Below are 16,122 nucleotides of genomic sequence, written 5' to 3'. Positions count from 1 at the left end.
ATATCGACTACAATCCGCTCAGAATAGTCTGGCGTCGAGCGGTTGTTTTGTGAACCAGATCGTCCAGCAATAAGCACTTGCTGCAGAGCATCCGAATTCGGCCGAGAACAAAGATTCCGATCCCTTGACAGTCGGCAAGAAGCACGTCTTCCCAGCATGCAACAAGTTCGAGGGCATAGTGAATAGCCTGAGGTTCGTCGAATCCATCGAATGGACGTAATTAGGCATATTGATCGTCGCTAGGGAACACATGAGATGCCACGAGAAACAATATGTTTGCCACTCCAGAGCTTGCACACATCGTTTCAGCACTCCGAGGGGCCGAGAGCGTTATTATAAGTCTTCCCACCAGAGGGCAGTGTTGATTTGTGGTATCTATTCTGTCCCAGTGAAAGGTAGGCGCCGCAACAACCTGAGAAGACACATCAGGAACTGCCACCCCTCCGACACAGCAAGTACAGTGAGCCTTTTGCCTGTCAGGCAGTAGTGAGATATCTTGCTCCCATTAGGGATGGTAATTTGTCTCTCCGTTGGATATGGCCTGCTCAAGGCGTCTAGAAAGGTATCCTTTGAGGGCGGGCAAGAAGACGAGGGCCGCTGATGTTTGGGTAAATCGTGTGCTGGATATTTGGTTTTGGTATTCTGGTCTTCACTGGGGATGGCCGTTTTGAGGTGATTTGGGTGGGAAAACATATGATAGATGCAAATGGAATCGCATGGTTTTGTCTGGACGTCGTTACGGCAGCCTTCGGATTGCAGCACGCTCGCTTGTCGTCGCCTGCTCCGTGAGGCAGACCTTCCACCCCCAATCCTTAGGCAACCCCGCAACCCCTAGTAGCATCGAAAGAATAGATCTGCCGTCACCGAGATCCGTGGTCTGGCTGGGTTACTATATACTTTCAAGTGCAATTCAAGGGAGGCTGAAGCTAAAATCAAGGTTTCTTTTCATAGATCGGTCACGAGAGAGGCTATGTGCTTTACGGTTGGCCTCGTGGACAAGCTCGATTAGCTTGTTACTCGGTCCCAGACTTAAAACTGTATGACAACATGACGGTTGGAGGAGAACAATGTCCTTGAATCTTTTTTTTAATTCATGACAGAATTCTTCTAGCAGTTCGCGTCAGCGCAGCATACCAATTAATCAAGTTAAAACTGAGGCTCAAGATTGGCTGATTGAATGACTTTTCGCGATACTTTTAATTATTTTAACTAATTTGATTTAATTTAATTTAAATTACTTAAATAGAAAGTTAGTAAAGTTCTTATAATATTCTCAGAGGGTCTAAACTTATATTATATAATAATCTAAGGTTATATAGCCCTCTATTAACCCTTCTATTTAAAATAATAGCTACTAATAGTAATATTACTACCTTAAATCTAATTCTAAAAGCATTAAGTCTTTTTAAATTATAAAAGCTTTATTAATAGCTTCTATAATATTAGAACTAACTTAATAAAACTAAATACCCTCTTATAGTCTATTACTATTACTAAAATAGCAAAAATATTAAAAGTAAGTTTACTAAATATTAGGAAGGTCTATTAATATAAAATCTACTACTAGATAGGGTTATTAATAAGCCTAGTAATTAAGAAGTTAAAATATCGCTCTAGTTTATTAGTTTTATTAATAATAGTATTATAAGCCTTATTATTTAACTATTAATAATATTTAAAGTCTTTAGCCCTTAAAGTAATAATAAGTAATAAAAAAGCAGCTTACTAAAGCCTTAGATAAGGTTAATAATTAACAGAGTTAGATCCCTTAGTATACTATTATTCTTAATACTCTTAAAATCCTTCTTAAGTATTATAAAACTATCTATAAGTCTCTAGTATATTTTAGCGTTTTTTAAGCTATTATAAACCTTAGCTAGAATATAAAATCACTATAGTAGTATAGAGGGGAGACTCTATAAGCTTAATATAATATTTATTAAATACTTATTAGCTATTAATAATTAATAAGTATAAATAGCTATAAGAATTAAAAATACTACACTAAGGGTATTATAAAGGCATATAATCAGACTAAGTATAAGTTAAGATACTATTAATTAATAAGGCTTATAAAGCTACTACTAAGGCTCTTAAAGAGTATTATAATACTTTTATAAGTTAAGATAGTTATTATAACTAACTCTAAGTAAGTTAAGTAGCTATAAGGTTAATTTCCTTATTAATAAAGGTATTATAAAGCTTATACTAATCCTTAAATTAATCTAAGAAGTACTTTATACTTATTAAAACCTCTTAGAGTTAACTATACTTATTACCTTTACTTTAGCTTTTATATCTCTTAGTCTACTTATAGAGCAGCTTAAGTATATTATTTAACTTTATAAAGATCTATTAATCCTTATTAGTAAGAATATCCTTACTAAAAATATAATCTACAGTATACTTAAAGCCTTAAGTATAAAGTATATAACTATTAATCTAACTATATTTAAGTAAGGTATACTTAACTATTATATATATTAAGTTCTATTAAGTAGCGTTATTTAGCATTAAGTTCAGCTCTTATAATAACTCCTCTTATAAAGTAAAAGTCTTATTATTATTATCAGCTTTATTACTAATAAATAAGAAGCTTTTAGATTATTATAGTAATAATCTAATATACTTAATAATATTCTAGAGCTTACTAATAGGGCCTTTTTACCTCTAGTAAGTTAAGTCTTCTTAAGTTTTATTAAGACTAAAAAAGAAGTTAAACTCCTCCTTAAATACCTTATTATTAACACTATAAATAATAATATAACTAATAAGGTTAAAGATATAACTATAGCATTAAATTTAATATTATTTAGTATTAATTTCTATATATATAGGTAAAAGAGAAGAGAAGAAAGCCTTAAAGCAAAAGTTATTATTTATAATATTATTAGAAATAGCTATGCTAACCTTATTAAGTAAGCTTTAATTACTAAGAATAGTATAAATAATAATAGTAATATTCTTACTAGAATAAGTATTAAATTAATAGTAAAAAACTAAGAAGTACTATATCTACTTACTTATCTTATTAATAAAATAGCTAAAAATAGTAATAATTATATATTAATTAAGTAAGGTCTATAGATTAAATAATATATAAACCTTAGTAAGTACCTTCTATATTTCTACTTAAATCTATACTTTCTTAAAGGTATAAAGTTAATTAAGTAGAGCTTTCTAACTTAACTTTAACTAATATACTTAGTTAAAAATATTATAATTAAAAAGGCTAAGTATATACTATATATATTAATTACTAAATATTAAAAAGGAGTTATTAGTATTAATAATAAACCTAAGAGCTAGCTCTTTAATCTATAAGACTTTACTTTAAAGTATAGTAATAAGAATAAAGCGTTAACGCTTAAGTAAGAGCTTATTATTATTAAAATTATCACTAGATATACTCTTAGTATAAGATTAATCTTAGAAGATATAGTAAATAGTTTTAAAATATACCTTAATACTAGATATAGTAGAGGCCTTCTAAGGTATATTAAGATACTTAGCTTTATTATAATATTAGCAAACTTAATAAGTATTACTTAGATATATTATTAATATAGTTAAAAATAGAGAAAATAAGTAGTATACCTTAAGTACTACTTTAAAAGATCTTATAGATAAAGAGGCCTTTATTCTTAATCTAAAAGGTATAACTTTAGCTACCCTTCCTTAAGATATACTTAATATTAATAAAATACTAACCTTTCTATATAATATAAAGTAGAGCTTTAAGACTATTATAAGTAGTAAGGTTAATAGTTAATATAATATTAGTAGTTAATAAGGCGTAAATCTAAGCAGTAATCCTATAAGGAGTTAATATATTATAGCTAATAAAGTGATTAAGGCGTTAATTATAAGCTAGTATAAGTATTATAATAGTAGGTAAGAGGTTAAAAAAGACGCTAAGAGGTATATATAGGCAGGGCTTTAAGGTATAGAGGTAGGCATAGCAGTAGCAGCAGTAGTAGTAGTATTACTAGTAATATTAAAAAAGGGTTATTTTTAAAGGCTAATAAAGAGGTTAAAAATAGGCTTTTTTTAAGCCTTAGCAAGGAGGCTAAAAACGTATTAATTAAGTTAGTATAGTAAAAAGCATATTTCTAGCACTTCTAGCACTTCTTAGTAGTACTAACCCTACTACTAAGAAGTACTTAGCCTTACTTTAGTACTTATTAGCCTAAAGGTATTACTAAACTAATATCTATAACTATTTACCCTTTTTTTTTTAGAGATATATTATAATAAAACTTAATAAGCTAATAATAAGTCTACTATATAGGGAATTATAAAGATATTAGTTTAAAACTAGCTTAAGTTATTAACTATAATATAAAAGCTTAAAAGGTTATAACCTTAGGTAGCTAGAAAAGAATATTTAATTAACTTTTTTATTTTTTTATTAAATCTTTTAAAAATCCTAATTAGTCTAGAGACTAGATTTTCCTTCTTCTAGCTAACTTTAGATTAATTAAAACGTCTAAAACGAGGGTATTATCGTTTTAGCTAATTAACTATAAAAAAAGCCCTCTTTTAATTAGCTGATTAGTTGAATTGATTGAATGGGATTAAATGGGGTGCTGCGCTGGTTCGCGTCGCCTTGTAGAGTCTTGTCCTAGCTGATGTAGGACAATCTATGATTATTATGCATGGCTTCTCTCAGAAACCGCTGGAGTCGTATCTTTTCTGTCCATCTCGGAGCATGATTTGTTGACTGACATCAGCGGAGTCGAAAGTCATGCGGAGGTGGCCTCTGGGGACAGCATGGGCAGCAGAAATGAGCTGTGATTCGATCTACCCTGCATAATCAGGCGTGGCCTCAACAGCCCCATCTTGGCGTGCATATGCTAGGTACTTTGCCGGTTTTGCTACGTGCTGTTCAAATCCATCTTGTTTCCGGTAGCCAGCCTCAGCCTTAGCCTGTTTGCTGCATTGCGAAAAGAAGTATAAAGGGTTCTTCAACCTGTCGCTCTGTTTCACTGCCGATACCCAGTGAACAGCGCGTTGTGTTGTCTCATCGCCTTCGGGACATCCAGTCTCATCTCGAATTAGTTTCAAAAAAGCGTGCAGCGACATATCTTTACTGATCACGGTCATCCTCATTGGTTTTCCCAGCCAACAGCTTCCTCGGCGGGGGCTTCAAAGTCCCCGCTTAGAGCCCCATATCGACACAATGGAATAGTGATCAAGCAGAATACGGCCCAGAGGTCGGAGACTGGTACGATGACCTCTTTGAGCTACCAGGGAGCTTGAATGTCTCGCCAGACTCCGATCCGGGACCGTCTCACGCATTTCACTATGGCGGAGGAATCGGTTTCTTTTGTCCAGGAGTTCATATTGTTTTTTGCAATCTTGGATGTTGTTCTTCTCCTACTCATACCACTTGGTCAGAACTTGAGCCAGCAGCCTCACTTCCTAGTTTCCCGCTCCAAGACCAGCCATGGGATTGGGACCTTTGTATTCACGACCGTCTATATGGTGGTCTCGGGTACGATGGCAATGACCCAATGCCGTACCTCTTGTGCCCGTCCAATGGAGACTCGGCCAATTACTGTGGCTCTATGCCCGATTCCTTGGGCACGGGCGACTTCAGTATCAATACGGCATCTTTCCCCCCAATCTCTGAGTCTCCTGATGCAATTCCTGCTGCGGCTGAGGACGTGTCTGAGAATAAACAGACACGTCCAGAGGCCGACGGGACCCGCTCATTTGATTTCAACGCAATCGAAAAAATGGACTTTGCTCCCGACCCTGACGACCAAGACACAGACTCATTCTCGCCCGATTACGTTGTCCCGAGGCAGAGCTTGGCCGTCCAAAGTCCAACACCAATGGGTTCCACGTTTTATATCTGCTCAACATGCAGTCGACATTGCAAAAGCAGAAGAGACCTAAGGTTTGATAATCCCGAGATGCCGTCATCTTCTGAATGCTCATTATTATTAGGGAGCACAGGCGCTGTCACAATAAGTCTCATCAGTGCCCCGAGATAGGATGTGAGAAGACTTTTGCCACGCTTCGGGATCTTCGACGACATACACGTTCAAAGCATGAGAATGTCGCTCAAATTTGCCCCCACTGTTCTCAGTCTTTCCGAGGCCATCGCCCAGACAACTTGAAAAGACACATTCGATCTCGCCACAAGAACGAGGAATAACGGGGACAGAACCATGGAAGCCAAGAGTCTCTACCAATCACTTGGTGCTTTGAAGGCACGAGTAAAACTACTTCTTGGTCGCAAGCCACCTGCTCGGCGCGCTAGCTACTGCAAGGCAAGAGATTCTCAATAAAAGCATAATACATCAGTGGGTATGAATTGAAGGAGAACAACACATATTTGGTTTGTTTGAGATGTGATGGACTATATCAGAACCACCGGCCTCTGATTAGAAAACGTCGTGCATGATAGCCGTCTGACGACATTTATTCAGTCGGCAGACGGCTATCATGCGCGAGGTTTTCTTCTTCCCTGGATCACGCCGTTTTGAATGTAGCTTATCGCGTACTTAAAAGGCAAAGAAAAAAGAAATAAACAAAGAGTATTACCCATTTAAAAGCTTTCTGAAGTGACTGCTCGCGTACTAAAACATTTGCCCAGTGTTAGCAGTAGAGTAGCTTAAGGCCAACGAACGGTTCCGTAGTGAAACCCTCAGTTGGTATCATTTAAACCTTTGATTGACAGTAGGCATTGGCTGGTAGATACTTATATTCGTCCTCAGGGTAAGAGCATCTGAGCATGCCTCAAACCACAGGCACCTTCCACCCCCGAGTCGCCAAGCAACCGCGCAAACCCTTATGGTCTTCCCAAAAAGGGTCTGCTGTCACCAAGATCCGTGGTATAGCGGGGTTACTAGGCACTTTCAAGTGTGACCAAGACCGAACGTCCCGAGTCACGGGTCGGTGAGTTCGAATCTCTCCGCCGGTTAGAAAATCGCAGCATCGTTACACCTGAGGTTGGTAAGAATCTCCTGCGATTTTCATAGGCTCATTGGAGCTGAACTTTTTGATTTTTTGCCACTTTTGATTTTTGTCCTTGGAAGCAATTTGCTGCTGTCGCTCGCGCCTGAACAGAGTTGGGCAGGCTTGCGAAGCGCGCGTGGTGAGATGTCGTCGAGGGGAGGAAGGAACGAAACCAGGTGACCTTTTCGAGTCGAGGTGAGCTCGGTGAAGGTGGGGCGGCAGTCGCAGACCGAGCGTTAGCGCCAGCCATGTCTCCAATTTAATTTTTTTATCGTTATCGCCCCGCTAAAATTTCACTGCTCGTCCCCCAAAGACTCGATTTCTTTTTGCGCTGCCTTTCAGGGTCTGCTTGGTCTCCGACACCTCAATACCTCGACTTTTTCTTCGACTACCTCATACTCACACGATTGCTTCTGTTTATCTTAAACAGTTTGAATAGTCGTGAAAATTCGCAATGTCAGGCTTCCAGATCCCCGGCCTGGGGTTCGCGAAACCCAACGAGACTCTGCCTCCTCTGCCCCCCGACGTTCTCGCCGCGGCTGCAAGCTTCGAGGACGCCAACATCGAGGAGAACAACAAGCCCGCCGAGACCAAGACGGAGCAGAATGAAGACACAAAGATGGAAGAGACGCCTGCCGAGGCAACGGAACCTACCACAAGTGAACCTCAGCTTCCTCCCCATGTGCAGCGCTCAGAGACAAACGACCCCGAAGCCATGAACATCGACGCCGCCGAGCCCCCTTCCCTCACCGACGCTTTGGAAGCCATGATCAACGGCCTCGACACAACGCCCGCGGTCCAGCCTGCCCCCACAGCTGCCGCCTCAACGGAGCAGCCCAATACCACAACCACATCCGCAGACCAAGAAACCGCCGCTGCCCCCGAGGGCCAAGAAGCCGAGCACCCCGAATGGGAAATCGACTCCTCCCCCTACGAATCCTCCTCCGAGTCCTCCAGCTCCGACTCCTCCTCAGACGACGACTCCGAGTCCGGCGAGGGCTACCAGCTCCTCGGCGTCGAGGAGACGGCGCGCATGCTCATGGAGATGGAGGGCGGCTCCGACGACGAGGGCGGGCCCGACGCCGCCGGTAAGGCCGGCGGCGGCGCGCACCTGCGCACCAAGAACGAGGTCGCGCCCGACGCGGTGCCCAAGCCCGATCTCACGCTCACGGCCGACGACAAGATCGAGGCGCTCGGCGCCGTCGACCAGGTCGTCGACAACATCATGGTCGTGCGCGCCTTCACGCCCGGCGAGTACCAGGTGCTCGACTCCGGGTCGGCGCTGTGCACGGAGGACCGCAAGGTCTTCGGCGCCGTGTGGGAGACCATCGGCAAGGTGCTGCAGCCGATGTACACCGTCATGTTCGGCAGCGCGGAGGAGATCAAGGAGGCCGGGCTGGAGGTCGGCACGAAGGTGTACTACCCCGTGGCGCACGCGACGTTTGTCTTCACCGAGCCGTTGAAGAACCTGAAGGGGTCGGACGCGAGTAACATCCACGACGAGGAGGTGGCGGAGGACGAGATGGAGTTCTCGGACGACGAGAAGGAGGCGGAGCATAAGAGGCAGGCGAAGCAGAAGAAGAAGGACGCGCGGGCGAGGAACGGAGGCGGGGAGAGGCCCGCGAGAGGGGGCGGCGCGAGGGAGCCGCACCCGCTGCGGAACGAGGTCAGCGCCGGGCCGAGCGACGGTGGGCTGAACTACGACGACGAGGACGACGGGCCGTACAAGCCGCTCACGAGGCCGCCTGGGTTCGGGCAGGTGCCGCCCATGCAGCAGACGTTCAGTCAGGAGCCCGAGCCCGGCAGGTTTGGCGGGCGCAGAGGCGGACGGGGAGACTTCAGGGGACGTGGTGATAGGGGCAGAGGTCGTGGACGCGGCGGACGCGGTGGGTTCGGACAGCGCGAGGGCAGAGACGGGTACTCCATGCCGCAGCAACGGCACCAGGAGCAGCAATCACAGGGACAATGGAGCGGTAACAACAACTACCAGCAGCCTCAACAGCCGCAGCAGCAGTCTGCGCCGGCCCCCGCGGCACCGACTTTCAACTTCCCGTTCCCGGGCATGCCTCCTCAACCGGGCGGTCAAGGATTCCCGGCCGTTCCGCCGCCTCCGCCCGGTTGGCCGGCGCAGGGCGGACAGACGGGGCAGAATCCGGCGGCGGGAGCGTACATCAACCCTGCCTTCTTCGCGGCCCTGCTGGGACAGATGCAACAGAACCAGGCGCAGAACGGTCAGCAAGCGCAGCAGCAGCCGCAACAGAACCAGCAGCAACCACCGCAACAGCCACCGCATCAATGGGGCGCGCAGCCTCCTCCGCGATGAATCAGATAAGGAGAGGGAGGTCTAATTTGAGATGGGTGGCTGCATCGCCTCGCAGACGCCGATGCGCGATCTCATGCAGGGTACCCGGCGGTGCTGTTGGTTTAGATGGAAGATAGCAGAACGTGGAAGCAGTCCTATCTTGGTGTGTGACTGACGGTGACGCAGTCACCTGTTGGGACAACTGAAAGGCCGTTATGGCTCGGATTATGGCGAATGAAGCCAGGGGGCATCAAAGTGTCGGGTGGCTTGGGTTAGCTGCCTGCTTGGCCCCTTCTGCTTGTCGGTCTAGACGAAATTCAAGCCAGGACCTTAAAAAAGCAATTGCATGTAATAATTAGACCTGAGACCGCAAACAATGCGAGACGAGACAGATTTCAGCCACGGACTAGAGAGACAAGACACGAGTTATTTAAAGTTAAAGCTCGTCGGGCCTGGTGATCCTGTTACATCTCCGGTGAAGCTGGCAACGGTGCTGAACGCTTGCACCCATCGAGACTGATGCTGCAGAGATATCATGTTCTGGACGATCATGAATGTTCTGGTGCAGGTGCGGGTGCATCTCAACTATCGAACGCCGGCAGCTGATGCAAGGGAGATTCGCTCAGGTCGGTCGGAGATCGTAGACGCGACAAACGGGCCAAGCTGCATACATAGGGCCGACGATCCCGAATTAGCGGTCGATATATCCAAGTAGCCGGGCAGAAACATGATCGTCTGAGAACTGAGACGGCGACCCAGGCTCAAACTTGGTTGGTTGGGAACGTTTCTTTGTTTTCGTCATTTACCCAGAAATGAGTAAGATGAGGGCAGCGCAGATCTACGACGCTGAGCCCCAGGAGCTTGAACTTTGCATTTTGGCAATGTTGACCTTGGTCACGAATGCGACGGTGGCCCCGGTTGGAACGCGTGTTTGACGTGATTGCGGTGTCCACAGGCGCTCCCGCGTAAGGACGGAGGGCTCCATTGGCGAATTTCGTTGTTGACGTTGGTTGCCTGCCAAAACCATGCGCCGATGCGGTGTTTTTCATGCACCCGGGGGACAGGGTACGTCGACTTTAATCTTGCTCGTAGATTTTCTGTTCCCTCCCATTCCGCGTGTCGTGGCATGGATCGCGGGCAAGGCTGGGTTCCATGTGCGGAGGAAGGCCGGAGGAGGCTTCATCTCGGTAGTGGTGGGGAATGGAACGGCTTGGCGGGAATTGGGAGTCTGTTGGCAGATCATGGCCCCCATCGCACAATCTGCGATGAGGGGAACCACTGAACCACGGCTCGGGCGGAGGAGACGGCTGTTTCAGAAGGTTTCCCAGTGCGCTAGACGGCGCCGTTTACTCTTCCCCGGGAGATTTCCCCCGTCGCTTTCTTATTTCCCATCTTGTGTCGTCTCGGACAGCGGGAGTTTTGTGCGCTAGGTTCGGGCGGAAGAAGCAAGCACAACGCCATGAAAATCGAACGGTGAGCGATTATGGTGATTGCTAGACGTGAGATAGGGTATGGATAGTGTCCGAGCATGCTCGAGAGCAGAAACTCAAGTCGGCATAACGTGGCCTGACCTGTCTCGTATGAGAGATAAGCAGGGCGAGGCAAGCAGACGTCCTTGGATGCCCATTTTCGTCGCACTGGCTGCCGGGCACTGACTGAGCCGATAGTCTGGGTGTAGATGCATCTTTGTCAGGCCTCCGACCCGAAGCAAACGCAGGCGGATCGAGAGGAAGAGGAGCTGGCTGCAAAGCACAGAAGATGTCATGCCATTTTGAAGGGCATGATTGCTTCTTGTCTCCTCCCCGGACCCTTTGGAAGGAATGGTGTTTCGGCGGTATTGTCGCTGTCAAGTGAGACATGTGTGTCTGATGACCGACCGGCGGCGGGGAGCTGTGGCTAACTCTCTAGAAGGCTGCGGGCCGAATGTCGAGATGATGATGGGCAGATTGAGCCTCACCAAGAACGCCGGCCTTTCCAAGCTGCGACTGGAGGGAGAATGCGATAATGACCATAGTGATGACCTCGGACCAGGCTATTTTGATGCGATTTTTGGCTTTACTCTTTCAGTCGTAGACGGCCATGAGGTAGTGGCCTGCCTGAAGCTTGAGAAGCATAAGCAGCCTCCCGCTCTTCTCGAAGGAACCCAAAGAGGAGAGGGAGCATGTGGTCGGTTAGGCTAATGTCGCCCATTGGATGCCTGTGAAGCAAGGAAAAGGGGAGTCGGCGGTTGCAGTGAGTAGACGTCGCCGAGTCGTTGGCGACACCATCAAGTGAACCCCTCCAGAGGTCACAGGTGCGTGTGCCTGCATGGCCAGTTGGCCACAGGCAGTGGCACAGCATTTTGCGGACGCAGGTACGGCAGGATTGTGGCCCCTGGGCCCTGGTTGGTGATGACGAGAAGCAGGCGGCAGGAGAGTTGGGATTTGGGATTTGGGGGCTGCGGATTGGAGCTCGGGCCGGCCAAACGGTCTTTCCTGGTTGCGCACCGTGTGACGTGATTGGACCAACATCAGGCGAACCCTGAGCAAACAATTTCGTCTATCCTGTGGGATGCGCAGTGGAACCACACAGAGGCGTGAGGGCCAATCAGACAACACCGGTACCTGACAGGATGGAGCTGGGGACCCCTGGCTAGCGCGGACCGTGCAGGGCGCTGATGAAGATGGGCGCCGGTGTGGATGGTTTTAGGCTTGGAGCAGGGCCGAGTTGCGGGAATTCGACGAGCGAGCGAGTTGTGCAAGTCTCTGGGGACTCGGAGGGGGCAGAGGGCTGATCAGGACCGGCGATGATTGAATGCGACCGTACCGCTGGCATTGAGGGAACCGGCGATGACACAGGGTGCAATGGAAACCATGACACTATCGCGAAATGTTTGGTTTGTGCTTGTGCAGAGTTGTCATGTTCCCTGAAGGCGCAGGGAGATGCCCCAGAAACAGCCCAAAGGTGGAACGCTGACTCGGCGCGTGGCTTCGCGGATCAGATGCATTGTCGAATGGCCGTTGAATGCGCCGTTGCATTTTTTTTTAACCCAGCCGCAGTTGTTTGTTTGTTCCCATTGTTGAATTGTGCAAAATGTGATCCGAGCCCCCTAGCAGAAATCCAAAAGAGTGGCCTCCGTCGCCAAGGGACACCAGCGACGACCACTGCGACCCCCAGAAGCCGCTAACACGGCAAAAACTGCAGGCGACACAAGCCATGCCGTACCGCACGGCCGCGCTTTCCTGCAAGTGCCATCCCATTTCCATCGGTGGGCCAGCGGCAGGAACCAACCTGAGTGCTGAGTGCTGAGTGCTGAGTGCAAGACAGGAAGTCGCAACTGCCTGAAGGTGAGGTGGGCAGAAAAAAAGAGGGAAACAAGTGCCAGGAACGCGGCCAATGGGCGACTCGCTGCGCAGGGATCGTCGTCCAAAGTCACGACCAGTCACACCCGCCAACACCCCCGTCAACACGCACACACGCACTCGCTCCCACTCACATTGGGCTGTCATCCTTGTCTCTCCGTCCAACGTTGCTTGGGTCCTCGTCCACTCGTCCAGGATGCGCATGCACTGACTGCAACCTCGACTTCCCCGTCCCCTTCTTCTCGCGCCCTTTCCCACTTTCGTCCCTCTTCTTTCTGTCCGTCCCATCCCATCCCATCCCGTCCGAACTGCACTCACCGGGACTGTTCTCTCTGCCGCTGCCAGACGCAACCGCCAACAGGGTCGTCTTCTCCTGCAGCTTGCAAAGAGTGACTGGTGCAGATTCATCCGTTCTTTCCCTCCACACGACGTCTTCCGTCTCGTCTGGATGACAACTCATTGTCATTAACACTGACTCTTGTGTGTGTTGTCCATCGCCTGTGAGCTGGTAGCGAGATCTTCAACCTTTCTCCCCTCATCCACCTCTCACATTACTCTCTTTCCCGGCCCAGCGCCGCTTTACATTCGTTCTCAAAAATCGCACACCACACAAAACGGCACCACGTCCTCGAAACCAAAACAACAAAAATCTTCGAGACCAAGACACTCTCTCTCACAACCCGTCCACGACAGATCTGAGCACCGCGACTCCCTGGCTGGACCTGTTTACAGCCCGTTCATTCTTTTGACGATCACGATTCATCTGGCACACGTCGCCTAAGAGCATACCCATCATCAGCCTCTCCCGCCCACGCCAGTATTCCTCAGAGATATTCCAGATACCCCTCTGACCCACGAACCACGACATTGACGATTCGACTACCGAAACATTCATCACCTTCATTCTTATCACGACGACTGCTGGCTGGGCCTATTGAATTACTTGACCTCGATCCGCTCGGCCACGACACGACCTCAGCTTTACACAATGGCTCACCACCACCGTGCTGCTCACAGGCATCTGCCTCGCAATCCCGATTTCTGGAACGATGTTGGAAACAGTTTCAAGAACTTGAACCCTTTCGGTTCCGATGATGACGACAGTGAAAACACTACCAAGAATGGAGGTAATGACAAAATCAAGCGTCAAGACGATGACGATGACACGACTACTACGCGCCGGGCTAACAGGCAAGGTCGTTCAACTGTTGTTCGTACCATCTACCAGACCGTCACCGACGGCGCCGTCGCTGCCTCAAGCACCTCCTCTACGAAGCTCATCGTCGCGCCCTCTGCCCTTCCCACCCGCTCTAAGTCTACTACTACCACAGCCGACTCGGGCACTACTATCCAAAGAGCCGGCGGCGCCATCCTCGTGACCCCCGATGCCTCGTCCTCTACCACCACAAGCGACTCTGCCACGAGCACTCTCCCCTCCGCCATCGAGGAGTCCGTCACCGAGAGCATCCCCTCGACTCTGGCCATTGCGACTGACGCGCCCACTCTTGCCCGCTCGACCAGATCAGCGGCCACCGCCAACGAAATCACTGCCGTGTCCAGTGCTTCTGCAACTTCCACCGCCATCAGCGACAAGTCTGCCAGTGAGCCTAGTGGTGCCGCAAAGGCTGGTATTGCCATTGGTGTTTTGGCTGGTGTTCTGGTTGTCTTCCTCCTCGTCTTCTTCCTTTTCAACCGTCGCAAGAAGCAGTTGGAGCAGCAGCGCCTGGCTGATGAGGATGAGAAGACTGGTGCCTTTGGAACTGCCGCCGCTGTCACTAGCGGCAACAACACCCGCGCTCCCCGCGTCAGCCTCCGACCCGTCACTCAGTTCCTGCCCAACTTGAACCCTGCCGACAAGCGTCAGAGTAATGTCAACGGAAACATGGCTCCCGCCGCTGCTGCTGGTGCTCTCGGCGCCCGCGCTCCTGGCCAGAGTGCTTGGGAGAGACCCGTCACTGGCCAGAACGCAAACCCCGTCAACCCCTTCGGATCTGGGGCGGAGAGAATCAACGGCACCATCAAGGAGGAGTCCGTAAGCAACATGAGCCTCAACGAGAAGCCCCTGCCTTCAGTCGCCGCCGACGTTCCCATTGGTACTGCCGTCAGCGAGCCTCCTTCCCCCACCACTAGTTCTATCAACGGAGCCACGATGGCTGCTGGTGCCGCTGGTGCCGCCGCTGTTGCCGGTGGCGCAGTTGCAGCCGGAGCCCTCACTCGCAAGGCTTCCACCCGCAAGGATGGTCCCAAGGCCCTCGATCTTACCATCCCCGCCCCCGCGCCCCTGTCTACCGTCCCCGCCAGCCCTTCTGGTACCGAGTTCAGCGCCAACTCCGCTGGCCCTGGTCACCAGTCCAGCGGCTCCACTGGATCTGCTGCTATCGCCGCCGCTGGTGGACCTGCCAACACGACTGTTCACCGCATCCAACTTGACTTCAAGCCTACTCTCGAGGATGAGATGGAATTGAGAGCTGGCGGCCTTGTGCGTCTCTTGCACGAGTACGATGATGGATGGGTAAGTTTCAGTACATTCCGCTTTACAAGAATCACACTAACACATTCTCAGGCGCTCTGCATTCGCTTGGATAGATCCCAGCAGGGTGTTGTACCGCGCACCTGCTTGTCTACTCGTCCGGTCAAGCCTAGGCCTCAGGGACCTCCCCGTGGCCCTGGTCCCAATGGCCCCAATGGCCCCAATGGCCCTCCTCGCGGTCCCGGCCCCAACGGTCACCCTCGAGGACCCGGTCCTAACGGTCCTCCTCGCGGCCCTGGTCCTAACTACCCTCCCGGTCAGCGCCCGATGACGCCCCAGGGTGGTCCCCACGGCGGACCCCCTTACCCCCGTCCCGAGTCGCCTGCGCGCCCCAGAACTGCCGGTGGCCGTCCCCAGTCTCCGGCCGGTAACGGCCCAATGGGACCTGGCGGTCGCCCTCAGTCGCCCGGTCCCCGATTCCAAGGACCTCCTGGACAAAGACCTCAGAGCCCGGGAGGACACGCTCGCAAGCAAAGCCCTCCGGGACCTAGCAAGATTCCCCAGCCAAGCCGAATGGGTCCCCCAGGCCCTCCTGGCCCTCCCATGGGCCCTGTCGGCCGCAAGCCCGTCCCTGGCCAAGCCCCTCCTCCCCTTAGCCAGTCCCCTCCCCCTGGCCAAGCCGCCTAAGTGCCACAAAAGCACCGTTCATGTACACTGATTCCCTGCGTATATAACGTCTTTTGGCACAAAGACTGGGGATTCATCTTTCACGTTTGGCGATAGACTGGGGTCTGCTATGCATTCTGGACAGTACGGCGTTTCTGCGAATCAACAAAAAAGAATTTGGGAAGATGCTGTTTTCTTCTTCCCCGACCGGACTCTCACGACGAATCCGACGATGGGAACAAAGACGACACCAACGCGTTGTTTTATACCTTTCGAGTCACTCTCTTACGACACCAACTTTTGATACACCCTTTGCGAGCGCCCAACGACAGGGCCCCGCGACTTCTTTTCTTCTACACTTCTTGTCACTCCTT

At 49.0% G+C, this 16,122-nt stretch overlaps 2 protein-coding genes across 2 annotated transcripts; both read left to right on the top strand.

Annotated features, from left to right (window-relative positions):
* Nucleotides 1-7,423: 7,423 nt before the first annotated feature.
* On the top strand, nucleotides 7,424-9,292 carry naf1 (H/ACA ribonucleoprotein complex non-core subunit NAF1; the record flags this gene model as incomplete). Its single annotated transcript, XM_036640655.1, has 1 exon — nucleotides 7,424-9,292. One exon carries the CDS (start codon nucleotides 7,424-7,426, stop codon nucleotides 9,290-9,292), a length of 1,869 nt encoding a protein of 622 aa, XP_036494794.1.
* Nucleotides 9,293-13,600: 4,308 nt separating this feature from the next.
* CGCS363_v008805 (uncharacterized protein) lies at nucleotides 13,601-15,769 on the top strand (the record flags this gene model as incomplete). Its single annotated transcript, XM_036640654.1, has 2 exons — nucleotides 13,601-15,124; nucleotides 15,176-15,769. 2 exons carry the CDS (start codon nucleotides 13,601-13,603, stop codon nucleotides 15,767-15,769), a joined length of 2,118 nt encoding a protein of 705 aa, XP_036494871.1.
* Nucleotides 15,770-16,122: the final 353 nt, after the last annotated feature.

The sequence above is a fragment of the Colletotrichum siamense genome (assembly GCF_013390195.1).
Source record: "Colletotrichum siamense strain Cg363 chromosome Unknown KSG_Cg363_contig05, whole genome shotgun sequence".
Lineage (NCBI taxonomy): Eukaryota > Fungi > Ascomycota > Sordariomycetes > Glomerellales > Glomerellaceae > Colletotrichum > Colletotrichum siamense.
This window is presented reverse-complemented; position numbering and strand designations above follow the sequence as displayed.